Below are 27,565 nucleotides of genomic sequence, written 5' to 3'. Positions count from 1 at the left end.
GAATCTATTTGTAAAATCTCTAATATTTACATTAGACATCAAAATTCTTTTTCAGCTTCAAAAAATACATTGGAAAAGAAATTTGATTAAATGAAAAAAATCACCTTATTTAATTTGTCTGGAGTAGCAGCAACATGTAGTTCAAATAGCAGTTCAGTTAGTACACTTACAAACTCCTCTCCATCACACCCTGGAACATACATTAAAAACATAATTATACCTGTATATTAAACCAATTCAAATTAAAAGTATTCTAAATTGAAAATTCAGTCTAAAAATGTATGCTCAGAAACTAATTTTCTGGACTTAAATATTCAAGCTTTGAAGATCTTCACCATTTCCCTTGACATTAAAATATTGCATTTATAATTAATGACTTGCAAATGTAAGCTGTCAATTTTCACGCTTTGCTGTCTATTTAGCCTGCTTCACTCTTCATCTTCAATGGTTCTAACATATCATTTCATCAGCAGCCATTGACAGCTAGCATTTTACATCAATACCCCTTATACCCCTTAACTTTGTTGTACCATTATTTACAAGGTAGGAGGTCCAATGAAGAGTTCCTCTTTAATTAGAATGAGCACATATATTTCACATGTACTAACATGAAAAGGAGCCTTAAAATCTTTGCTCTCCATAAGACATAAAGCTGCAGTTGGCTCTTTACCTGGAGGATTGTTTTGTGTACATCTTGCCACATTAAATGTTTTATTCTTCACATTTAATACAGTTTTCTCCATTTAATCCCAAGCTTCCACTCCACTAAATGCTATACTCAGTTGTGCATACATCAACCACACTGCATGGAGTAACACGGGGTAGGCTGCCATCTCAAGTAACTGAAGTAGAGCAGAAACTACTCGTCTCTGCCTCTGGCAGCTCAGATTCTGCATTAAAGGCATAGTTAGTCTAGAAACAATGTTATACATTAACATTGCTGGTAAATTAATTAAACTGAAACCCCATCTTAATAAAATCTACATAATAGAAAAACACTAAAATACTATGCTGATATTAGAATACATATAAGCATTCTAATTCTTCTGTTTTTTAATTTAAAAAACAAATGCACTTGGACTATTAACTAATCAAATACCTCCATTGAAGAAAACATCTACAAACATTTACTGACACCAGTACACTTTAGAGTATGCAATCACACAACAATATCACCAGATTGCTAAAGGAAACAGAAATCTCAGGAAAAGGGTGCTAATGCACATACAGGTGGTCTTTTAAAATCCTTTCTTCGGGACACCTTTCATTGAAAAAAAGGTCTGAATGATTCCTGCCTCCTTTTCCTAAGGGGTCATATCTGCTGTTTTGTAAATATACCCAAAAAAGCATTAAAATTGAAATATCTACATCTTAAGAACAATGGTTGCTTTTATGGGCAATGTTATTTTTTGCCAAAGTTTTTCTATTGTGTTAAATTTGCATATTTATATTTTACTCAGAGTAGAATGATATTTATGTTAGGTCTTGTTTAACAATTAAAATATAGTATTGTCTAGAAAACCATTCCACCTTTTTGTTTATATTACCAGTCTCTTTTTGCTCCTTCTCTTCATCTTCACTTTTCTCAGAATCCTTAACCAGGAAAATCTCCTTAATTGCAACCAAGTCTCTTTTCATAACTTCTAATATTTCTCCTTCCAAAGACATGAGAAATGACTGAACCTAGGTTTAAAAAATAGTAAGCACTGATCACAACAATTTTCAACATAATATATTAAAGATTTTACAAAATAATCAGGAACCAGAATATCTTAAAAACATGAGATTACTGTAAAGTAAACCATCAATCCTATGACTTACTGTAGGTAGTGGTAGAATTGTATGGACTTTATTCTCAAGAACATACAAGACATACACACTATCTGAACAACTAGCTCTACATCATGTCCACTGAAAGAACATAAGTTCAAACTTCAGAATAGAAACAGATACAGCTTTATTTTCACTGTAGTCAAATTACTCAATAAGCTGACGTGAATCAGAAACACTTGAAAATTTCCTTTTAACATGACCAGCAAGCTATTACATTTTAGCAGGTCTTTAATATATCTATGTTTTAGACTATTTTCATGCTTTATAAATTAATTTACTGTATGTCTGAGTCTGAGGTTGAAGTTGACAGTATTCAGTGTTTGTGGATTGGGTGTCAGAGAGTTCTTTAGCCATAAACAATGACAAAAAAGTTTTCCATATCACACATTATATTTTACATTCTTCACATCTTTGTAGGGGTGACACTCAACTTAGAAGACAAATGTAGAAAGTCAAGATGTATTAATCTGCAGTCTTTCATTTTAAAAGGAGCATATTTTGGCTAGTATTACTGGATGACTAATGTCAACTTCACATAATGTTTTTTGTTTGGTTACAATGTTACTACATGTATTAAAAAATTACACAGCAAGCTTGGGAAATATGCATTTGGATGCATTATTTCCAGTTACTGGTATCTCAATGATGTTGTGGTTACAGAGACTGGTGTACAGGTAGATGAAGAAATAACTCTTTTTTTTGTAGGAAGCTTCTAGAAAAATCGAAGAGTAAAATCACTTTAAGATTAGTGTAGTAGATTGTCAGTTTGGTAATGAGACACATGCCTTCAGTTCACTCTCATTAGACAGAATCTCCAATGCCTCCAGATGGGAAAGACCCTGATATTCATCAAACAGTATTCCATAATGAGCTGTTTTCTCCATTACAACTTGATTGGCAATCCTCTCCTTTTCCTTTTCTTTTGCCTCCCTTAACATCTAAAAAAGAACAAATCTGCATTTTAATAATGTAATTTTGCTTTTTGTCAATAAAGAATAATTCACAATGAACTATTATACTTCTTTCAAAGATACTTTAAACAGGTTCACACTCTCACATGGCTTTAAAAACATTAGCTATCCTCAAATTACAAAGTTAATTTTACACTGTAAAACAGAATATTAATGACATAGTTTACAAATCAATATTGCTTGAAGCCATGCCCTATATGAATATAAAATACTGTATATATATTGTATAGCAGACAAAACAGAATCAAGCAAAATAATTGATATCATTCGTCCATTCTTAAACTACCTTAACCTAATTCACTGGCATATTGCATATAAGCACATATTCATCCGTAGTTGATCATTTTAAACAAATGTAAAAATAAATATGTGTTTAATGAATATCTTGCTTGAACAAAGCATTAGCTAATATTTTACCATATTTGCTCTTATTTTTGCTGAAAGCGTAAAAAAATCATCATTAACCTAAAATGAATCAACTAATTAAACAATGAAATTTGTCAGAAAAATAAATATAACACAATTAATTGTCACAATGATTGTGTCCTCTTTTAGATCATGCATTTTGAATTCTTCTCCAGCAGCCTACAGGTATACTATATGTAATCCCTCATTAAACAATTTGCATTACCACTGAAAGGCATGTAATAATTATTTTGTAATGTGTTTAGTCACATTTAAAAAAAAACAATTTAATGACTATATGGATATTTAAACACAATGAAATATTATTCTTTCTATATATTATCTCAAATCACAGGACACATATAAATATAATAAAATCAATATTAATGTTACTGCAAAGTTCTAAATAAGCACATCTTTAATTACACATTGTAATCTTAAAGACTGCTGGATAAGTTTTGTCTACTTGCAAGGCCACCACTCAAAGCTGCATTTAACCATTTAGTTTTATATTACGTTCTTATCATGGCTACTGTAACATTTTTTTACAAGACAATTAAGCTATCATATAACATAAGTAAGTTACTTGCACTGTGTTTATTACTGCAGAAATGGACAGAAAAATAGGAAAATACAATAATATAAATGAGAGAAGTATATGTCAAAGGCAGAAAACTGGGTTTACTGATTATAAAACTGTTCCAGTTGTAAAGATGACTGGAATCAGGACCTGTATCAACAGGTACCAGAATAAACCCTGGTTAGGAGGCTACCTCTAACTTGTCCCGGCAGGGATGCCAGGTGGAGATGCAGGAAAAGGTGTCCCTTGAATTACTCAAGGGATGTAAATATAGTGGAAGGAGAGTGTGGAATGCATAAGAAAAAAACTGTACTTTCTCCAGTGCTGTAACTGTTGGCAGCAGGAGGCTGCTATTTAAGTTCATGGAGGCTTGTCTGCCACTTTGGTGAAAAATGGGCAAGCAGACCACGATGCCTGGGGCCGGAAGAGAGAGCTCTGGGCAAGCTACACTGGGAGTTCTGGAGTGCTATGTCTGATCCACAGGTCTTTTCAAAGAGACCAGAAATATCCTAGGAAGTAGTCAGGAGATCTGGTATAAAAGACACCAGTGGCCATTGACCTGGCAAACTTGAAATCAGGTGGATAATGGATAAGAGTTCACTTAGCAGAAGGAAGGAGAAGAAAAGTGTAGGAACGGAGAATGCTAGAAGGTCCAGAAATGGGGAGGTGCCTTTCTTTGGCATTGGTTGGGTTTGGGGACTGGAAGAGCACCTTCAACAGGCTACACATTAATCAGTTGTGGTGGCAGTGCTGTGTAGTACTGTTTGGGCTGAGTTATACAGTTCAATTGACATCACCAATAAGCACTCTTATTTGATTTGCTAACAGCCTGTCCCTGCACAAATATTAAATGGAGTTCTCATTTAGCTTACAACTGCCTGTCAGCAGTTACCACAGTGCAAAATGTGAGACCTGGGATGGACAGTTGTGTGATTTCACGACAGCACAACAGTAGAGTTGACATTTCATCAGAAACCAGAACAAGAGTTCTAGAAAGAGAATACAAGCCCATCACCTTTATTTTGTATAGCAAACATAATGAAATACAGCACAATTCTTTACATATACTGTTTACTGCTGCACATCTGGCAAGTGAAATCACTTGCCTAAGGTCACGCAGATTGTTAGAGGTAGATGTTAAGATTTTAGTTATCCTATTGGTTTGTATGATGTAAGAATGTATTCCTTTTGGCAGGAAGAAAAATATTTTGTTTGACAAACCAGACTGACAATCACTGCATTTTCCCTGAGAAACATTCATGGTTCAATGGCTCATAATATAACTAAAAAATAAAAATGGTCTCTCTATATAATATACAATCTGCTCCTTAAAACAGCTAATCATATGCATACAGCTAAATAAATGTATAGTGTCTAGACATGGTTAAGAGGTTTTGTTGTTGTTCAGCTAAACAGAGACAGAGAAAAATGTGTTATCTAAGTAAATGACTGTGGAATGATTGTCGGCACCAAATGTAATGGTTCTAGCATCTCAAAACAAATGCTGTTCTAGCATTTTCATGCACTGCAATCTCTAGCTATGTGGAAAGAATAACAGAAACGCAAATCTACTAAGTGACAGTTTTGTACATCTTGCTAGAGAACAATGACCAAAATCACTCAATCTAATAGGAAGGTCATAAACCACAAATACTCAATTGACAGCTTTTTGTTCTTTAAAAAAAACCAACTCATTTGTTCAAGAAGGCATTTAAATCACCCTGACAATCTGACCCTTCTCTCAGTTTACCCTGTCCAGATGCTTAGGATGTTTTATGTTATTTGTTCAGGGTTTTCTTGTAGTATTTGATTTTATTCTGGTTTATTGTCTCTTATTCAAAGCTTTGTGTATCATATATTTATCTTTATTTAAAGTGCTATGTTTATAATGTTGTATATGCCCTATTGTTCTTTCTGAATTTCTGTGAAGTTTTTTGAACATGGGAAATGTGATAAGATGCATTTTTGCAATTATTATATTCTTCTTATTCTTCTTTATCTTCTTATAATTATTATTACAGTATTATTATTATTATTAATAATAATATAAAAAGAGGGATTTACACTGGTCTAATGGTTTTTCCTACATTGTAAGGAGAAACAGAATGATTTATAAAACAACATTTTGCTTATTAGTTACTTAATGATATTTAAATGGTTTACAGTTTATCCTGGTACTGTGAACTGAGGTTAACTGAAAATATATTCGCTACATGATGTTTTTAAATAGTTAAACAGTACACAGAATATATTTAATTACCAAAACAATTTTGTATAGGATGTGTACACATTCAATCCTGTTTAACATGTTACTACAGTCACAATAAATTTAAACTAAGTAAAAAAAAGTCCTTTGCTGCCACCTACAGGTATAGATGTGTATTTGTTTAGACATGGAGAAGAAATCAAGCTTATAATAATAAACATTTGTAATATATATATAATGTAATCTGCACCCTTTCCCTAGACTTTAACAGCACATTATATTACATCGAATCATTTACTATGGCAAGAAATTTATATCTTTTTTAGTATGAACACAATTGTTAAGAAAGATGCAAAATAAAATGTCCCTGAAAAAAAGTCTATACAGTTCCTTACTTTGTGGCATTATTAATATACAAGTAGACAAATAAAGTATTTATACATAGAATCAACAATTGTTTAATAGAGGGACATGTACTGTATCTATTCTAATAAAAGGCAAAGCCCTCACTGACTGACTCACACACTCACTCACTCATCACTAATTCTCCAACTTCCCGTGTAGGTAGAAGGCTGAAATTTGGCAGACTCATTCCTTACAGCTTACTTACACAAGCTGGGCAGGCTTCATTTCAAAATTCTATGCGTAATGGTCATAACTGGAACCTATTTTTCTCCATATACTGTAATGGACTTTAGCTTCATGGCCGTGGGGGGTGGAGTTGCATGTCAAATCATCACGTCTCTCACGTAATCACGTGAACTGACTGTGAACGCAATACGTAGAAAACAAGGAAGAGCTCCAAAGAGCGCTGAAGAAAAACGCATACAAGTTTATTCATAAGTGCAGCTACTGCGGAAACAAAGCACGGTGTAAACCATAAGTTTAAATCAAGTTTATGGACACGCTCCCGCTGCCGTTTGTCATACCTGCGTTGAATACTTTATTTGCGAGATACAAGTTTAATGAGAAGACACGAGGTATAAACGAGACTTTGGATCACTTTGTAACGGAGTTAAAATTGCTGTAGCGAGAAACTTTCAAGTGCCGGGTCTTAGCTAACATTAAATAAAGCCGTGGACATCGCAATATCACACAAGAGAGCAGCTCACGTGAACTGACTGAACGCAGTACAAGTGATCACTTCCATGCACCAAACCTGTTCAAAAAATGCATTACACAATTGACAAGGTAGGAAAAGAATATGCTCCGAGCTGAGCTCCACAGCTAACGCGGTCTTGCGGAAGCAACTTCGTCGCTGCCACCAAATACTCACAGAAAAATCCACAAGTTAATACACACGCTGTCTCTAGAGTTTCTCCACATTCAATGTATTCCTCGCATCCCCGTTATACCCTCTGATCTCCCATTTCAATTCAAATGCCTCCAATTTCCAGTAAGGCTCTGCTTCGCGATGACAAGTAATAAGTCCCAGGGACAGACCATACAAAAGGTTGCCATTGATTTCAGGCAAGATTGCTTTTCTCCTGAATACGTTGCATTCTCAAGAGTGAGCTCGCGCAGCTTTGTCATATTACAACCGGAGTGCTGAACTGACAACGTGCTATATAAAGAGAACTATAACAATCGTAATAAACGAACAATAAAACAGCGGAAAACAAGTGGATTAAATAAAAAGGCAGCTTCCTTGGCGAAGCAAGGAAAAAGGATGGCCTTATATGTCGTTCGTTTATAAAACAGCGGAGAAGCTGTGTAAAGGCTGCTTCACAAAAAACCAGCGGAGCGCCTTATATGAGCAGGCAGTCAGCTAAAGAAGGGAATCAATAAATATCTATAATCGTAATAAACAAACAAAAAATAGCGTACAAGCCGCTGATTAAATAAAGGAAATGGGTACCTGAACAGTAAAGTAAGTCTCAAATAGCTACAATAACTATAGCAATCGTAATAAACAAACAATAAAACAGTACAGAACCGTGAAGCAAGGAGAAACGATGGCCTTATATGGCGTTCATTTATAAAGCAGCGGAGAAGCTGTATGAAGGCAGCTACACAAAAAAACAGCAGAGCGCCACACTCTGAATGTATTCCTTGCATCACCGTTATACCCTCTGATCTCCCATTTCAATTCAAATGCCTCAAATTTCCAGTAAGCTCTGTTTCGCGATGACAATTAATAAGTCTCAGGGACAAACTCTACAAAAGGTTGCCATTGATTTGAGGCAACATTGCTTTTCTCCTGGACAACTATACGCTGCATTCTCAAGAGTAAGCTCAGGGCACAGCTTGGTCATATTACAACCGGAGTGTTGAACTGGTATACAAAGAGATCCTTAACAAATAGTTATTGGTATATTTTCCCTCAGTTTAAAAAGGTTTTCTTTTCTTCTTAATAAAAATTTAAAAGCAGTACTTTGTCGCTAAGAAGCGTGGGGATTTTGCTATATACAGTATATATATATGTAGATATGTATATATATATATATATACAGTGGAACCTCTAGATACGATCACCTCTGTATATGAGAAATTCAAGATAAGAGGAAAGTATGAGCGAAAAATTCGGATCTAAATACAAGCATTGGCTCGCGTAACGAGCCAGGCTGTGGTTATGCGTGACGTGTTTCCCGATCCGCCTCGACTCGAGGATTCACCCAAGCTGATGCTGCCAGCCCATCAGCTCACTCAGTGCTCCTTGTTCTCCTGTAGCGTGAGGATCTACGTGTTTGTGCGCTTGTGCTTTCATTGTTTCACTGTAGCAGTTCGCTGTATAAGCGTATCCAAAAATATCGCGGACATGCAGACAGAGAATAGGAGACGATTGCCCTCAAGAGGAGAGAGAGATAGAGAGAGAGAGAGAGGTGCGCGCGAGCGAGCGAGATAAGGAGAGAGAGACGCATGCGCGAGAGAGAGAGATAAGGAGAGAGAGAGAGACGCGAGCGAGAGAGATAAGAGAGAGAGAGAGACGCGAGCGAGAGAGATAAGGAGAGAGTGAGAGAGACGCGTGCGCGAGCGAGAGAGATAAGGAGAGAGAGATGCGCACGAGAGAGAAAATCCATCAGCTCAGTTATGCTCACATGATGCTCAGCAGACAAAGTGTATCCATACTACTTGTATTGCAAGACATCGCTCATTTTATCAAGTCAAAATTAATTAAAAAATTTAGCTTGTCTTCCCTGCGCTAACCGAAACCGATGTACGTACTTATTTTGGTGGTATGATGCCACTGTCGGCCGCCATATTGAAATTTCCAACATCACTAATTCTCCAACTTCCCGTGTAGGTAGAAGGCTGAAATTTGGCATGCTCATTCCTTACAGCTTACTTACAAAAGTTAAACAGGTTTCATTTCGAAATTCTACGCGTAACGGTCATACTGGTCAACAATGTCCGCCATGTTGAACATTCTTATTTACAGCCCCATCTTCACGAAATTTGGTAGGCGGCTTCCCTGCGCTAACCGAAACCAATGTACATACTTATTTCGGTGGTATGATGCCACTGTCAGCCACCATATTGAACTTTCCAATGTCACTAATTCTCCAACTTCCCGTGTAGGTAGAAGGCTGAAATTTGGCAGGCTCATTCCTTACAGCTTACTTACAAAAGCTAAGCAGGTTTCATTTCGAAATTCTACGCGTAACGGTCATAACGGTCAACAACATCCGCCATATTGAACTTTCTTATTTACAGCCCCATCTTCACGAAATTTGGTAGGCGGCTTCCCTGCGCTAACCGAAACCAATGTACATACTTATTTCGGTGGTATGATGCCACTGTCAGCTGCCATATTGAACTTTCCAATGTCACTAATTCTCCAACTTCCCGTGTAGGTAGAAGGCTGAAATTTGGCAGGCTCATTCCTTACAGCTTACTTACAAAAGCTAAGCAGGTTTCATTTCGAAATTCTACGCGTAACGGTCATAACGGTCAACAACATCCGCCATATTGAACTTTCTTATTTATGGCCCCATCTTCACGAAATTTGGTAGGCGGCTTCCCTGCGCTAACCGAAACCAATGTACGTACTTATTTCGGTGGTATGATGCCACTGTTGGCTGCCATATTGAACTTTTCAACGGTCTTTGTTACTTATGGGCCCATCTTCAAGAAATTTGGTACGCGGATACCCAACCCTAACTGAATCCTACTTACGTACATATATACATCCATAGCCTGCAGCTCAGTCACCATGTGAGGTGGCGTTGGGTCCCCCATCCCAACGCCTCCCACGTTGTTGGCTGCCTGCCTATATAAGGCCGTCCGTCGCTCCGATCTCTACATTCCCTTCCTTGCTTCGCCACGGGATTCATATTTCCCTGCTGATAACTACAGCCTTTTTATTTAATCCACGGCTTCTCCGCTGTTTTATTGTTCGTTTATTACGATTATAGTTATTGTTTAGGTATTTTAGACTTACTTTACATTGTTCAGGTACCCATTTCCTTTATCATTCCAACTGTACCCCCATTAACATGTCTATCGAGGTGATCACCATCGATCAAAGAACTGTCACTTACTGAGTGGTTTCCATGCCCGGAGATGGCACCTACCTTTTCCATTCTCTGTGTTCCATATTGCACGGCCATATCAGGCTCACTCTTGATATCCAGAGGAATATTGTGTCTTATGTATTGAATGACTGGGAAAGGTTCAAGGTGTGGACTGATGATGGTACAGGAGATAATTATACTACACGGGAGCACTATAAGAGTGAAATGCTTAAGGCCTTCACCTATGGTTTTGCATGTGAGTTGATGGCTGCCGCTGAATTGTTCGGTTGTCGCTTTCAAGTGTACCGAAATGCCCAAATATCTTACACCTTTCGACAACTGCCAGTGCCTCTTAAACATCTTAAACTCACAGGTGACAATTTCAGTAGTGGACACTTTGATGTTTATGAATGTTTCAACTCTCAAAAGCTGGATGTGAAGTTATCGATGAAACCGGTTGTATGCTTACAACGCTTGACAGATGCCGAATGTCACTTCAACACAAGTCCTGCAAATACTGTCGTAATTGAAACAAACCATGAAACTCAAACCGATTATGACAGCAGCAATCCAAGCTGTGAGCTTTGAAACAAGGTTACTGTTCACATGGTCAACTGTACGTTGCATGCTCAAGAGTAAGCTCAGCGCACAGCTTGGTCATATTACAACCGGAGGGCCGAACTCACAATGTGGTATACAAAGAGATCCTTAACAAATAATTATTGGTATATTTTCCCTCAGTTTAAAAGGGTTTAATTTTCTTCTTAATAAAAATTTTAAGGCAGTACTTCGCCACTGCGAAGCGCGGGTATTTTGCTAGTGTGTATATATATGTATGTATGTGTCTATATATATATGCATATGTGCGTGTGTTTGTATGTGTGTATATGAAAGTGTATATATATGTTGACATGTGTATATATATATATGTATATATATGTGGATGTGTATATGTATATATATATAGATATGTCTATATGTATATGTTTATGTGTGTGTGTGTATATATATATATATATATATATATATATATATATATATATATATTGTCGAGGATGCCAGGGGCCACGACCCAGCGTGGACCGGAAATGGGCGTGCGTCTATCTGGGATCACGTGGGGGCAACCTTCCTGGTTGCTTTGGGGGCCACGGGTGCAGGGCATGGAAGCCCCACCCTGTAGGGGCCCGTGGTCACCGCCAGGAGGTGCCCCAATGCCTTGGGAACCCTGGACCCCAGTACTTCCGCCACACCAGGAAGTGCTGGGGGGAAGAGAAGCAGGGACACTCGGAGAGCTTCCGGGAGAACAGCCGGCACTTCCGCCACACTGGGGTGTGTCAGCGGAAGATTGTCGGGGAGCACCTGGAGCTCATCCGGGTGTGGATAAAAGGGACCGCCTCCCTGCAGTCGACAGCAAGAGTCGGGTGGAAGAGGACGGAGCTCGGAGGAGAGGAGAGGAGAGGAGAGGAGAGGAGTGGAGGTTGTCAGAAGGACTGAGCAAGGCATTGTTGTGCGGCCAGGACTGTAAGGGGTGATTGGTGCTGTGGCACTGTGTTAGTGCACTTTACTTGTAAATATAAGCTGTAAATAAACACGTGTGTGGAGAAAGAACATGTCTGCCTGTCTGTGTCCGGGCTGTACCCCACAATGGCACCCCAGATGGGACTTCCTGCCTGATACAAGGCAGGGACCCCAAAAAAAAAATTTTGTGGGCAGTCCGGAACAGCAGGTTAGCCCACACATGCGCCGTGGGAGCGGCGCATGCACGACCCCACAGGAGCGATTTGCCTCACGGACCGTCACCGGTCCACCAATGGGCCATATTCTCTGATGCGGGGTGACGGGAAAAAACGTTGCCGAACTGCAGCGGGCTCCTGCTGGCCTGCTGTCGCGGAGTACGTCCGGGACGGCAGCACGGCGAGGATGGTGCCCCAGAGAGACAGGATCCGGGAGGTAAGTGCCCTGCCCAATGGTGAACGGCCCTGCAGGGGCACACTTACTTTTTTGTTGCAGGCAGGGACTGCCCGGATCCACGTCATTGGCAACAGCGTGCCGATCCTCGGGCTGTCGTCAACGCAGAGGCGGCAGCGCAAGGGGCTGCGAAGATGGAGTCACTGCAGCTCGACAGGCCGCAGCAGCTGGGAAACTGCTTGGAGCGACGTCACCGCACCAGGAGAAACAGTGCCAAAATGGCAGAGGACCGGAAGTCTTGCTCTGAGGCGGGCGCGGGATTGGTTGGTGTGTCTGGTGTGCCGGCCGATGACTGGATGGAGGCGGGCCGCAGGAATGTCAATCCCGTGCTGAAGAAGGACCCGATGGGGCCGGAGGAAGGGCCCCGCAGGGGGTGGCCGGCGGATCTGCCTGACGAGAAGGTAGGGCTGCCGCGGTTAACCCTTTGTGCTTGCCGCGGCTCTGCGTGAGCTGGAGGAATGCCTGCAGCCCGCAGAGTCGCTTTTGCAGGTGATTCGCGTCATCCGTAAAGGATTAATGGAGCTGGAGGTAAAGGCGATCGCGTCCGTGAAGACGCTGCGACAGTGGGCGGATCGGCGCAGTGCTGGAAACTTCAGCTGAAAAGACGCAGCGGGGAAGGTAAGTGAAGCCGTCCTCGTAAAGAATAAGGGAGAATCTGCTGAACTAACGATCAGCATCGAGTACGCAGTTCTCCAACAACGGACGCGGCAGGGAGTGTTGTGCGTGAGGTGAGAAGGGAGACATCGCAGAGGCTGGCAGGACAAGGGCTGATGAGTGCCCTGGGTCCTAGCGCCCTACGCTCCTGGTTGCTTTGGGGGCCACGGGTGCAGGGCATGGAAGCCCCACCCTGTAGGGGCCCGTGGTCACCACTAGGAGGCGCCCCAATGCCTTGGGAACCCTGGACCCCAGTACTTCCGCCACACCAGGAAGTGCTGGGGGGAAGAGAAGCAGGGACACCCGGAGAGCTTCCGGGAGAACAGCCGGCACTTCCGCCACACTGGGGCGTGTCAGCGGAAGATTGTTGGGGAGCACCTGCAGCTCATCCGGGTGCGGATAAAAGGGACCGCCTCACTCCAGTCGACAGCAAGAGTCGGGTGGAAGAGGACGGAGCTCAGAGGAGTGGAGTGGAGGCGGTCAGAAGGACTGAGCAAGGCATTGTTGTGCGGCCAGGACTGTAAGGGGTTATTGGTGCTGCGGCACTGGGTTAGTGCACTTTACTTGTAAATATAAGCTGTAAATAAACACATGTGTGGAGAAAGAACATGTCTGCCTGTCTGTGTCCGGGCTGTACCCCACAATATATATATATATACTGTATATATATATATATATATATATATATATATATATATATATATATATATATATATATATATCACAGCAACACTCATAACAGTGACAAAACAATTACATTGACAATCATGTTACGTTACAGTATTTTTAAAATGTTTCCTTTTCTTTTTCTTAACTTCTTTAACACACTACTTCTCCGCTGCGAAGCGCGGGTATTTTGCTAGGTTTTGATAAAAAGGCAGCTTAAAATAACGTAGCATTAAGAGTTTGGTTGAGGTATTTCTGAAATAATAATGAACATATGGCAGCTTGAACAAGAGGTCTTTATCAAACTTTGTCTTACCAGCATGATCAAATTACCTATTTTATGTATTCCATATGTAATATACTGAGAAAATATGAAACAAAGGATGGCAATATAATACCTGTGATAATGTTGCAGTTTTTTCCATAAGTATTTTAGTCTTTTTGAAGCCAGGGTCATTCTCAGCCAGAACAGTCATTGTTTTCTTACCAATAAACTCCAGTGCGCCAAGACCACTAGAGATCACCGACTTACCCTGTGGAGAGAAAAGGGACATTAACAACAAAAACTCTGGTCAAATTTGACATGGAAACAAAGTCCAAAGGAAAACTAGAGTATAACATAATAAACATTGATATTTTATCTGTGGCACAATGGCAATAGAAACCGATTTTCTTTGTCAGTTTCTATAATGGAAAAGCAACATCTACAGTAAACCTTACTATTCACAGTTCCAATAAATACTGGCATTTACTGTATATCAGGAAAGACTAAGTGTATATGGCGGGACCGCATGAAGGAATAACTACCATATATACTCGGGTCTTGAAACCCAAGTCAGGTCTTGAAACCTGAAAAATTGATCATAAAATCAGAACCCGACTTGTACGCCCGTTCAAAAATGCGACCCTTAATTTTTAAAATTTTTTTTTACATCTTCCTGTCTCTTCCGATCTCGCATCAGTTTCTCAGACGCATCAAATTTTGTTGCAGCAGCATAGTTACCAATTTCTTTCGCTGCCTCAACAATGTTTAATTTAAAATCAGCTTCATATTTTCTCCTGATCGAACGCTCCATCATAGATAAGGGATGCTCTTACGATAAAGGTGTATGAGGGTGTGAGAAACAAAAAACACAGTTCAGTGCAAACATTGTAGTTTGGGTATTACAACGTGGTCACATAGGCATAATAGAGAGAGAGAGAGATAGAAAAAGATAGAGAGAGGTTAGGACCACGAGCTGACACAGCACATTGCCGCACCCACATAGAAAAAAAAGGGCAGTGTGCTCCGTGGTTACTCTCTCAGGTAGGCATTAGCATATAATAATCTCTTGGACCAATAGCGTGAGTTTTCTGCATTCCACTTATAAGACTGACATTACAAAATACCAGAAATCATACAGTAAAATCAAATCCCCCAAGTATCCGCGAGTATATACGGTACATTAAAACCAAATACATACACAAAAGTTTTATTGTTAATAAAATCCTTATTACTGGTGGGCAATACTAAACTGCAGAAAAGAATAATTTGCCTTTCAGGACGAATATGAAAATAGAACAAATAATTAAATTGCAAAAAAGGAATGAAAACCAAAGTCAGAAAAGAGGTGGCTAGAAAGGATAAGGGTGTAATAAAAACAATTACGACATGAAATTTAAGAATGAGTGAAATAAAATATAAGATATTTAAATTATATCAAAATAAACCTAACTTTATGCAGGCTGGATCAGACAAACACAAGAGGAAATGTAGTACTGTTTAGATGTGACTTCAAGTACTGTATTCTATATTGAGGCAGTGGCAATGATGCATGTTACTGCCTGGGGGCTTTGCTCCAGTTTTAGGGGGATCACACTCCTCAGCTTCACTCGTAAGACCTATACCAGAGTTCTGAAAAGGAGAATCTGGTGGTTGGTTGTTCCTCGGACTCAGGAGAAATAATGCAGATTTTGTTCTGGTTGCTGAACACTGGACCAGCCTTTTACACTCAGAACGACTCAGAAGAGTTCATGAGAGTATCCCCAACCAGTCTACATGTGTTTTTTGGACTTGGAAAAGGCATTTGACCGCATCCTTCAGAGTGTCCTGTGATGGGGTGCTTGCTCTGCTGTTATGGGCTATTTGGTACCTGTACAACTGGAGCAAAATCTTGTTTTGCATTGCTGGCAACAGGTGCTGCTCATTGTCAACCAGCTAATAGACTCCTGCACTCTACTTGGCACCATAAAGTAAAATGGGAATTCCGCCTGCAGCTAAAGTCACGCACATACACCGTCAGCACATTGCTGTCAGATCTAAACATAAGCGTGGCAAATTGCTCATGTACTGAAGTGACTTAAGAGCCAGGTGGAAATCCCATTTTACTTATGGTGCAGAGTTGTATTGTGGTGCAGCAGTGTTTTAGCCAGCGAAAGCGCTGTGAAGAAGTTGTCTGTTGCTACGGTCCTGCCTTTGTGCAGGCTGATAGTGGTCACAGGACATCTTTGATTGCCAGTACAACAAATAGTACTGAGCATGCATCAGCCACAGCGCTGCTCTTATGAAAAGAATGGAGATAAATGCCCTCAACTCAGAGAGGGAGAGACAAGTTCATTGTACCACGTGAACGTCACTGAGTGAATAAAACGGAATAATAAAAAAACAAGCGCTAACTTTTACAAGTAGCCAAAATTTACATCAGGTGTTAAAGACTCAAATCAAATATATTTTTTTATTATATTGCAGATATAATAATAATAATAGCAGCTCATTACTCAAAACACAGACCGCCCAGTCTTGAACCCGGGACCTTTGGGTTATAAAGCAGTAGTTCTTACCTCTGCACCATTCAAGAATACATGTAAACTCCTTGTCGACTGACATTTGAGGTTGAGGTTTTTAACTCATTGACAGCCACATGCAAATCGAATGCTTTTTTTTTTGGTTATATTCTTGAATAAAAGCACACATGTTTATTTGATATTTGGACTAAAGTCTACACACATTATACACTTCATGTCATTATTAGAATTACATGGAAAAAGTTTCTGCTTTAGGTATGTGTTCTGTATTTCTTGCATTTCTTTTCATCCTCATCCTGGTCACTTACCCAGATCTTTATTGATACGGAACACACAAGAAATGCATCTATTGCAAATAATGACATACTGTATTATTTACACTATACAACTCCAGGCACCTCACCTCACATTCAGATAAGGAGTCATGGCTTGAGCTGGGAGAGCTTTTTGCCCAAGCTGAGCTCCGTCAAGGAGGGGATGGGACAGCAGGCTGCTTGCTGCTTGTGCTGATCGACGCATTTACAACACAAAAGACGCTGAATGGAGAGGTGCAAAGGGAATTAAGGTGGCCTGGGAAAACAATTTTTTTCGTAGGCTTTAGGAATTCTAGTATTAAAGCTTTTGATTATAGCAAAGCATCACCTATGGTCAGGCACAGTCACAGTACCTGGGCATGCATTGCAGTGCTCTCAGAAGGAAGGACCCCTGATTTCTGATATACACACATACAAGTTCATCCAGATACATGTTTAACCGGGACACGGTGCAAGTAAAATTCAAGGTTAATACTAAAAGTGCCAGACAGCTGGCTGAAACATGGCTCTCAAATGAAAATGCCATTAACAGACATTTAGACATGAACCCAGCATATGCAGGCTTAAAGAGTAGAACATCTAAATAATAAAAAGACTTCATGTCCAACACCCTCCCAACCCTAACTTATTCATTCACTCCCCCCTTGCACCCCCATCCCCTTATTTGCTATATTGCCTTTGATTCCTATATGTCTAATCATTTTCCTCTGGTGAGGACACCTGGTAGGATGTCGAATGCTTAAGAATAAAAAAATATTTTAAGATACATGATTCATTTTCTCCCCTTGTGGATTACTAGCTACATATACACTGCTCACAAAAATTAAAGGAACACTTTAAAGAAACACATTAGATACATCAGATCTCAATATGAAGTTGGATATCTATACAAATAACGACAGGGCAATGTCTTAGGAACAAAAGGATGCCAAGTCTTTTAATGGAAATAAAAGTTTTCTGCCTACAGAGGGCTCAATTGTGTAGACACCCTAAAATCAGAGTGAAATGAAGATGTGGCAGGCTAGTCCATTTTTTCAAAAAATTAATTTCTGCTACTCAAAATGCTTTTCAGTATCTTGTGTGGCCCCACGAGCTTGTATGCATGCTTGACAACGTCGGGGCATGCTCCTAATGAGACGACGGATGGTGTCTTGTGGCATTTCCTCCCAGATCTGTATGAGGGCATCCCTGAGCTGTTGTACAGTCTGAGGAGCAACCTGGCGGTGCCTAATGGACCGAAACATAATGTCCCACAGATGTTCTATTGGGTTTAAGTCAGGGGATCGTGAAGGCCATTCAATTGTTTCAATTCCTTCATCCTCCAGGTACTGCCTGCATACTCTTGCCACATGAGGCCGGGCATTGTCGTGCATTAGGAGGAAACCAGGACCTACTGCACCAGCGTAGGGTCTGACAATGGGTTCAAGGATTTCATCTCGATACCTTATGGCAGTCAGAGCACCATTTCCTACGCAGTAGATGTCTGTGCGTCCCTCTTCTGGTGTTCTTGAGCAAATGCCAGTTGAGCTCCACGGTGCTGGGCAGTGAGCACAGGGCCCACTACAGGACATCGGGCCCTCAGGCCATCTTCATGAAGTCTGTTCCTGATTGTTTGGGTAGAGACATTCACACCAGTGGCCCTCTGGAGGTCATTCTGTAGGGCACGAGCAGTGGTCAGTCTGTTCCGCCTTGCACAAAGGAGCAGGTATCGGTCCTGCTGATGGGTTGAGGACCTTCTACGGCCCTGTCCAGCTCTCCGAGAATAACAGCCAGTCTCCTGAAATCTCCTCCATGTTCTGGAGATTGTGCTGGGAGACACATTAAACCTTCTTACTGCAGCACGTGTGGATGTGCCATCCTGGAGAAGTTGGACAACCTGTGCAACTTCTGTAGGGTTAAGGAATCGCCTCATACTGCCAGTAGAGATGATTACTCAAACCAAAACTAGCACGAGTGGAAAACCAGCCAAAAAAGATCAAGAGGGAGAAACTTGAAATGACCTCCACATGTAAAACCAGTCCTGTTTTGAGGGTTTTCTAATTGTTGCCACTTTAGTGCACCTGTCGTTAAGTCCTTGAACACCAATACAGCTGAAAGTGATTAACAATGACCTCAGCTGCTTAACCAACCAGAAAATTATCAGACAGGTTTAACTGATTTCATGCCAGGCCCAATAAAAAAAGTGTTCCTTTAATTTTTGTGAGCAGTATATATTGTGAGGGTCCGCTCAAGAAAAAAAGATTAATAAATACATAAATTGGTTCAGATACATTGATTTGAATATATACACTGGTTTTAATACATCTGTTTAGATATATTTATTGGTTCAGATAAATAAATTGGTTGGGATACACTGGTTTAGATATACGCATTTATTCTATATATACTAGCTGTCCCCTGCAGCTCCGTCCGAATAGTAGTGAAGCGGGACAGTGAAAAGGGCACTGCTTGCCTCCCCACTCCTGATGTCATGCTTCCCCCTCCCCTCGGCCTACAGACTCCGTCTCCGATTAGTGCAAATATATCACTCCTACAAGCGAACTATGATTTTCAGTGTGATGAGATAAGTTGCAAAGTTAACCAGGAAGTTCAAGCAAATTAATAAATAGTTCTCTTGTTCGCTAGCTAAGCGGAGGTAAAGAACACCCAAAGGCTGACTTGTGAGTGAGGATGGCACCTCCCCCCTCCCCTCAGCCCGCTGTGTGTCTCTCGGATTCATGCAAAATAATTGGTACTGCCAGCAAACTATGATTCATAACGCAATGAGATAAGTTGCAAAATCAACCGGAATGTTCAAGCAAATTATAGAAAAAACCTAATCTAAATCCGTTAAATAGTTCTCTCGTGAAAAGTGGACAGATATACACACACACGTTGGATTTTATATATATATATATATATATATATATATATATATATATATATATATATATATATATATATATATAGAGAGAGAGAGAGAGAGAGAGAGAGAGACTAGCTGTCCCCCACGGCTCCGCCCACGTAGTAATGAAACAGGACAAACTTTAAAAATCAATACAAAAAAACTGCAATAATTTGTATTGAGAAGAATTTATTTTGATAGCTTTTGTATTGGAAGGCTTCTTGATATCCAATAATTTTGATTTGCTATCAGAGGCAAGAATGTTGCTGTGATCTCTTTGCCAAAAATGTAAAGATGGTAAGGTATCTCTGGCCAAGTGAAAGGATGGTACACTCCAACTTCAAATGTTGCCACTGTATTTGATCGTGTTCATCTCTGATGGGAGAGCATCCCCTGCGTGGGAAGAAGAGCACGTGGCCATGATATCTCTGTCAATGAGCATGTATTCTCTAAAACACATGCAGCTGTGATCTCTCTCTCAAAAATGTCAAACGTTACTCTAATAATCTCTAGGTGATAATGTCTGCTGAACAAATAGGTATTGTTAGCTAATCTGAGGCAACATATGGTCCAACACGTGGTAAGAGGCTGGTGTGTGAGTGAGGAGGGCCCCACCTGGCTCCCTACTCCTGAGGTCCCGCCTCCCCCTCCCCTCAGCCTGCAGCCTGTCTCTCAGATTCATGCAAATAAATCGGTACCGCAACCAAACTATAATACTTAGCATGATGAGAGAAGGTGTAAAATCAACAGGAATGTTCAAGCAAATTATAGAAAAAAATACCCAATCTAAATCTGTTAAGTAGTTCTCTCGTGAAAAGCAGACAGACAGGCAGACACTGGATTTTATATATGGAAGCAAAGGTCTGTGATATGGTTAGCATATTTGTAGCTGGAAATCCACAAAGGGAGAAAATGAATTACATATCTTAAAATAGTTTTTACTCCTAAGCTTTCAACTTTTGGAATCATCAAAAGAGGAAAATGATTAGACTTACAGGAATCAAAGGCAATATACAGCAAATAAGGACAGTAGGTGGATGGTAGGGGCTATGATGGGTGGTGGTGTTCAGAGGGTGTTGGTAATAAAGATTTATTTATTATGTGCATGTTCTTCTTTTTAAGCCTGCATATGCTAAGTTCATGGCCAAAAACACCATCATGTATCATACTGGGCAGTGACACATAACTTATACAGTCAATTTTCTTGCTCCTCGATTCTGGCTTATGGTATAGGATGATTAATACTAGCACCACTAGATTCAGGAAATTATTTTATCAACAAGTTAAAAAACTACACAACAGCCTCTCAAATCGATAACTGTGTTGTTTCTTTTATGTATCTGGTTTTCTGTATTGCCAATTGTATTATAGCAATGTGCCTAAACAGTATGTTATGCAAGTAATGTTATGTACTGTACACATACAAACATACTGTAAATTTGAACTTTAATATGTATCACACAAAATCATTATATAACATAATAAATTGTCTGAATGCAAGAAAATAACTAACAAATTACCATTTTTAGAAATTTTGAAAGATGCACAACTTCGCAATGTGCAAAACTCACATTGATAAATGAAGCACAAAATATAGCTAACATTGATGATGCTAAAAGTAATGAGGTGTAAAATCCTTATACTTTATATAATTTGATACTATCCATATGTATGGTGTTCACGTCAATACCTCGACTCAATACAAGTTAGAACGATCCAATGGGACTCTGCCTCTGTAGGTAGAACATAACGTGGCAAACACGGACGCAGTATTGCATGATTGACTAAGAATGTTCGAATGCTTCAGTGACGCCACTGGACGGCTGAGTATAGTAAGTCGGTGTTGGTTTGAGCAGATAACAGTAAGTTTGGTTAGTTTTTGGAACGTTGGTTTGGCGGGTGTGTACTTTCCAGGTCTAACATCGTCGACTGACTTAAAACCCTTTGACAGCTCTGGAACCGTAAGTAATTTAGAACGTATCGCCATTCGCTTGGTAAATCGAAATCTATCTTTGGGCAGTTCGGTTTTGGCATTCGTCCTTCCGACATCTATTGGCAAACTGAGTAATGACGGGTGGGTATTAACAACGGTCATTGTTTAAATTTTATCCGATCTCAGATCTAAAATGACCACACCAACATAATTATTATTCCGACTCTGATTAGAGTCGTAAAATATGGTATGGTTTTGAAAATTTGTATGCCGGAAAAAAATCAAATGAGGTGCGCCAAAGAGCTGAGTTCACGTCTCGCAGCCCCGTTTAAACAGGAAGCTCTTCATTACATCGGCCGAAAAGGTCTATTGTAAGCACAAATCAGTGCCATGATAACAAAATCATTTCAAGGACTTAAAAAACAAATAATTCTTTGCAAAGAAAGTATGGATTTCACAAATTAGAATTTGTAGCCTGATTTGATTGTGCTCCCAGTCGCTAGTTGTTAATATTTACAGCTGTTATTCTATCATGTGCTCTAAGCTGAAGCGTGGGTGAGTTGTAATTATATCTACATTATGTTTCACTTTATGTATAATCATTCAGATCTATTTTACCTTATATAGAGTCTTTTAGAAGTCTTTAAACATAAAATGTACTTCCTTTGAAAATATTCTGTTGCTGGCAAAACATATGTAATCAACAAATCTTGTTTACATAAGCTATTCTTTATAACATTAACTGTCTATGGAAATAGGTAGTTGGTGGTTGGTATGATAAAATCAGTGGTGTACATTTCTTCCCGATAATTCTAGTAAAGTGGATTTGAATCTTAGTCTGTTAATTTGAAGTTATTCAGATATTCTAGGTGTCTCTCCACATCCCAGAGTCGGTATTTAACCTAAAACTCACAACTCTAAATTGTCTACCATACCATAATGATACATTTTAGCTATCTGTGTTCCTAAAACTGGACTTATCAGGTACAGTAATGTAACAGATGAATGAATATGCTGTTAGCTAAAGTTGCACCTCTCAATAAAATGGTACTATTTTTTTAGAAGAGAGCAATGTTTAATTTTGTGCACCTTTTAGTTTTACACTGATACACTTGTGTTACTTATTAAATAAAAAGAAGTTAGCTTCACTGCATTCTGCATCATTAAGTAAGAACCAAAAGTGAAAATAAATGGTCAGTATCATTTTATTCTTCTTAAAATAAAGCCTGATTCAACATTACTCTGAGGTTTTCCAGAGTTCTGCTAATAGTTTAATAATGTTATATTATAGTTACTACTTCTTTTTATAACAGGAAGCGCTCTTTTATACACGTATCCATTTTCAAAGCAACTCATTCTATTTCTGCTGCTGGGAGCTAAAAATTAATCCAACAGCTATCAACTCAATGCTTGAGCCCATTATAAACGGCATTTTCCTCGCTTCAAATAATTTTTTTTATTAATTTAAAGAATTCATAAAAATAAAGTCATTATCTAAATACAAAATTGACTATTTGGCAAATTAATATGACTTTACTTGAGGGGGCAAGTAAATGTTTTATACAAAATAGCTTTCACAAATGGATTACCTTTAGCATACTGTGTAGTACAATTAGGTACAGTGCAATTAAATTTTCTAGACTTATATATTTCAAAATCAGATTTATAATACCAAAGGCTACTGGCACAAAAAAATAACTTACCGCACTTGTAATTGCTGAAAACATTCCATGAGATCCTGCTGAAGGGGAAGAGGCAGGAAGCTCTTTTGGCATATGATCTCCAGAGTCATCTATAGTATTTTTAAAATAGAATCAATATGAATTCTGTTTAGAACCTTATTTAAACTTCAAAAAAGCAATAAAAATAAATTTAAACAAGTAAAGCTTAATCAAGTGTATTACACTTAAACATTTTTGATTGTTTTCTGATCTTGACTAGTATTATTTTATTTAACTGAAGTATGGCAATTTTTAGTTTTTGTGCCATATTTAATAGAAAATATTTTACAATCAGTTATCTCTAATAATTTCATAAAATAGAATAGAATATAAAATGTTGTCACCGAGTAGCCAAACATACGTGTGTTTGGGTTGAGGGAGAAAACCCATGGGAACCTTGGAGATCAGACAAAATTTCAAACAGACAGCAATCTGAATTTAATTAAAGTCTCTGGAGCAGTTAACCTGCGGCATTATCCACAGTGATATTTTCTCAACCACAACAGTATAGCAAAAATAAATAAATAAAAAAAAAAGAAATTATTACTTTCAAAACATTGTGGAGAAATGGCGAGTCTATAAAAAAGGCTAAATAGACAGAAAAACAGTGCCATGCTCTAGAGACTACTTACTACAAACTGGAATAAAATTTTCCTCAAAGGAGTGAGGAGGACAGGTTTGAGTTATCTTAGTTTTCTCCTAGGTACACTGTATATGTAGTAAGCAGTTTAATCAGGTATTCTGGTATTTTTAATTTCAGAATATTTAAGTAAGTGGTACAGTCCTAAAGATGTTTTGAAATAGAGGTTAAGCCATTAATGGCAGGTTAGCTGATGAGTTATTTGTCATCAGCCAATTAATCAGAGGATCTCAGAGGATTTTCCTATTTAAACATCCTCTTGTATTATAGCACTAGTGGCAACCGTCATGTCAAGACTGCATCAGGGTGATTGATTTTTTTTTTCTTTGTAGTAAGCTTTGTCTGTGTTATTTTAATATTTTATGCTCTCTTTGTTTGAAAAATTTTCACTATACTGAAATTATATATTGTCACACACGTGTGCATGGGAGGCAGCAAAATGGCTTCAAAGATGGTAATCCCACGCTGAACCAGAGGGTGTCAGTATTTTTTATTTGGATGTTCTTCTTTTTAAGCCTTTTTATATATATATATATATATATATATATATATATATATATATATATATATATATATATATATATATATACCAGTAATGGCGCACTGCACAATTTATGTGCAGTGAACACACATGACTTGACCATTCCTAGTTTTCATTCTCTTTGTCTGCACGTTTAGCATTCGTTTGCTCGGAGGTTGATGCGCTTGCTGCTTCCTGGGCAGCTCTTCTTTTCTCCACCCTAGCAGCCCGTTTCTTCTCTCCTTTTGTCCGCATCTTTTCACGTTAAATCTGATTAAGTCAGTGCTTATGTTGCAATTAATTAGTATGTTTTCCTAGAACTTCATTCTTCAATCTGCCTCAAGATTGATTTATGATATGAAGAGGTAGAAGAAGTGACGGTGAAGGTGGTAGGGATGAGAATAGCGCATGGCCGGCCTGCCGACTGCTGCGTTGAGAGTTGATTCTACAATAAAATAAAAATAAAAATAAAAACAGTAATAACCTTGAAGGTCAATCATCACCCCGAAAGTGGACAGTAGACGTCACGTAGTATATGTACAGTGGTTTGCGAGCTACAGGTTATTTAAAATCCTGGACAGACAAATGGACAGCCAGCGATGCATATTATATAGGATGACAGATATATATAAATATATATTTATATATCTATATATATCTATATATATCTATATATATATATATATATATATATATATATATATATATATATATATATATATATATACAGTAATCCCTCGCTATATCGCGCTTCGACTTTAGCGGCTTCACTCTATCGGATTTTAAATGTAAGCATATCTAAATATATATCACAGATTTTTCGCTGGTTCGCGGATTTCTGTGGACAATGGGTCTTTTAATTTAAAGTACATGCTTCCTCAGTTTATTTGCCCAGTTGATTTCATACAAGGGACACTATTGGCGGATGGGTTAGAAGCTACCCAATCAGAGCATGTATTACATATTAACTAAAACTCCTCAATGATATAAGATATGCTTCCCGCGTGGTGCTTGATTGTTTGCTTTTCTCTCTCTCTCACTCTCTCTGACATTCTCTGCCTGACGGACAGGGTGTGAACAGAGGGGCTGTTTGCACAGAGGCTGTTTGCTTAGAAGATATGGACGCTCCTCTAAAAAATGCCGCTTTGTTGCGGTGCTTCAGCATACTTAAAAGCACGTATTAATTTTTTGATTGTTTGCTTTTCTCTCGCACGCTCTTTCTGACATTCTCTGCTCCTGACACACATTCCTCTGAGGAGAAGATATGTTTGCATTCTTTTAATTGTGAGAAAGAACTGTCATCTCTGTCTTGTCATGGAGCACAGTTTAAACTTTTGACTAAAGGGTGTTATTTCATGTCTAGAGGGCTCTAATAATGTTAACAGTGTGGGAGAGTTTATAAGGGCTTAAAATATATAAAAATAACCATACAAACATATGGTTTCTACTTCGCGGATTTTCACCTATCGCGGGAACGCAACCCCCGTGATCGAGGAGGGATAACTGTATATATATATATATATATATATATATATATATATATATATATATATACACTAATAAAAGGCAAAGCCCTCACTGACTCACTCACTGACTGACTCACTCACTCATCACTAATTCTCCAACTTCCTGTGTAGGTAGAAGGCTGAAATTTGGCAGGCTCATTCCTTACAGCTTACTTACAAAAGTTGGGCAGGTTTCATTTCGTAATTCTACGCATAATGGTCATAACTGGAACCTATTTTTCTCCATATACTATAATGGGCGTTAGCCTGATGGCCGTGGGGGGCGGGGCTGTGTGTGACATCATCACACCTCCCACGTAATCACGTGAACTGACTGTGACCACAGTACGTAGAAAAGAAGGAAGAGCTCCAAACAATAAAACAACGGAGAACCCGTGGATTAAATAAAAAGGCTGCTTAGTTGGCGAAGCAAAGAAAAACGACGACCTTATATGGCGTTTGTTTATAATACAGTGGAGAAGCTGTGTAAATGCTGCTTCACAAAAAACAGCGGAGTGCCTTACAGTATATGGGCAGGCAGTCAGCCAAAGAAGGGAATCAATAAATAACTATAATCGTAATAAAGGAACAAAAAAATAGTGGAGAACCCGCAAATTAAATAAAGGAAATGGGTACTTGAACAGTAAACTAAGTCTAAAATAGCTACACAATAACTATAACAATAATATAAAAGCAAGGAGAAAGGACGGACTTCAACCAATCAGATTTTGAGTTGGTGTCAGTAGGGCCCTTTAGCAGGCGTATGGCAACGTCACCGTATTCAGACCCATTGATTGGACAGAAGCCGATATGAGGAAGTCTACGACACCACTGAACGCACCATAAACGCTCAGTGCGAAAGATCGTTGCATGCACTACGGACAACTCCATGGCAGGATTCTGGACAATATTATTTGCCAGACACAGACCAGATTTCAAGACCATGAAAACCTGATGTTTGTCACGCTCCTCGAGCCCCAAAACTTTCGGGAATACAAGAAAAATTTCACGCATGCAGCCTTCTACACTTTAACACAACAGCCACGGAGCGCTTTTGGATCTGTCTCGGCTAAAAACAGAACTGACTGTAATGTATGCTATAGATGATTTTGCAGGAAAATCTCCCACTGATCTCCTTGACTTCCTTCATCAGAAAAATCTGAATGAGAGCATGGGGCGGCTGTTCACTTTGGTATATTTGGCGGTGAGCATTCCCGTGTACACTGCTTCTGTCGAGCGGACATTTTCAGCCCTAAAGCGAATTCAAACTTATGCCAGGAATACCACAGGGCGGGTTCGCCTTTCACTATTAGCTTCGATGGGGATAGAAAGTGAAGTTTTGATGGAACTGAAGCGCTCCAATAATCCGTACGACCGAATAATTGAACTGTTTTTGAGGAAAGAGAGGACAATGAATTTTGTTTACAAATAATCCAAATTTTTGGTGAGTAAAATGTTGCGATTTTCCTAAATGATATTGCACGTTTATGAGTTATTATTGATGTTTTTTATGTGTGTCGCGGCTGT

General features: G+C 39.1%; 1 protein-coding gene across 2 annotated transcripts in view; it reads right to left on the bottom strand.

Moving 5' to 3' along the window:
• fam114a1 (family with sequence similarity 114 member A1) overlaps positions 1-27,565 on the bottom strand; it is a 71,771-nt gene that overhangs the window by 12,851 nt on the left and 31,355 nt on the right. For both annotated transcript variants that reach the window (XM_039751296.1, XM_039751297.1), the window contains 5 exons: positions 23,356-23,444; positions 14,136-14,270; positions 2,619-2,771; positions 1,548-1,683; positions 105-190 (listed from right to left, as the gene is read on the bottom strand). In XM_039751296.1, coding sequence (XP_039607230.1) covers positions 105-190; positions 1,548-1,683; positions 2,619-2,771; positions 14,136-14,270; positions 23,356-23,444 — 599 coding nt within the window. The remainder of the gene's footprint in view (positions 1-104; positions 191-1,547; positions 1,684-2,618; positions 2,772-14,135; positions 14,271-23,355; positions 23,445-27,565) is intronic.

This window comes from Polypterus senegalus, chromosome 4 (genome assembly GCF_016835505.1).
Source record: "Polypterus senegalus isolate Bchr_013 chromosome 4, ASM1683550v1, whole genome shotgun sequence".
NCBI classification, from domain to species: domain Eukaryota; kingdom Metazoa; phylum Chordata; class Cladistia; order Polypteriformes; family Polypteridae; genus Polypterus; species Polypterus senegalus.
Note: the sequence above shows the minus strand (reverse complement) of the source record. Positions and strands in the feature narration are given on the sequence as shown.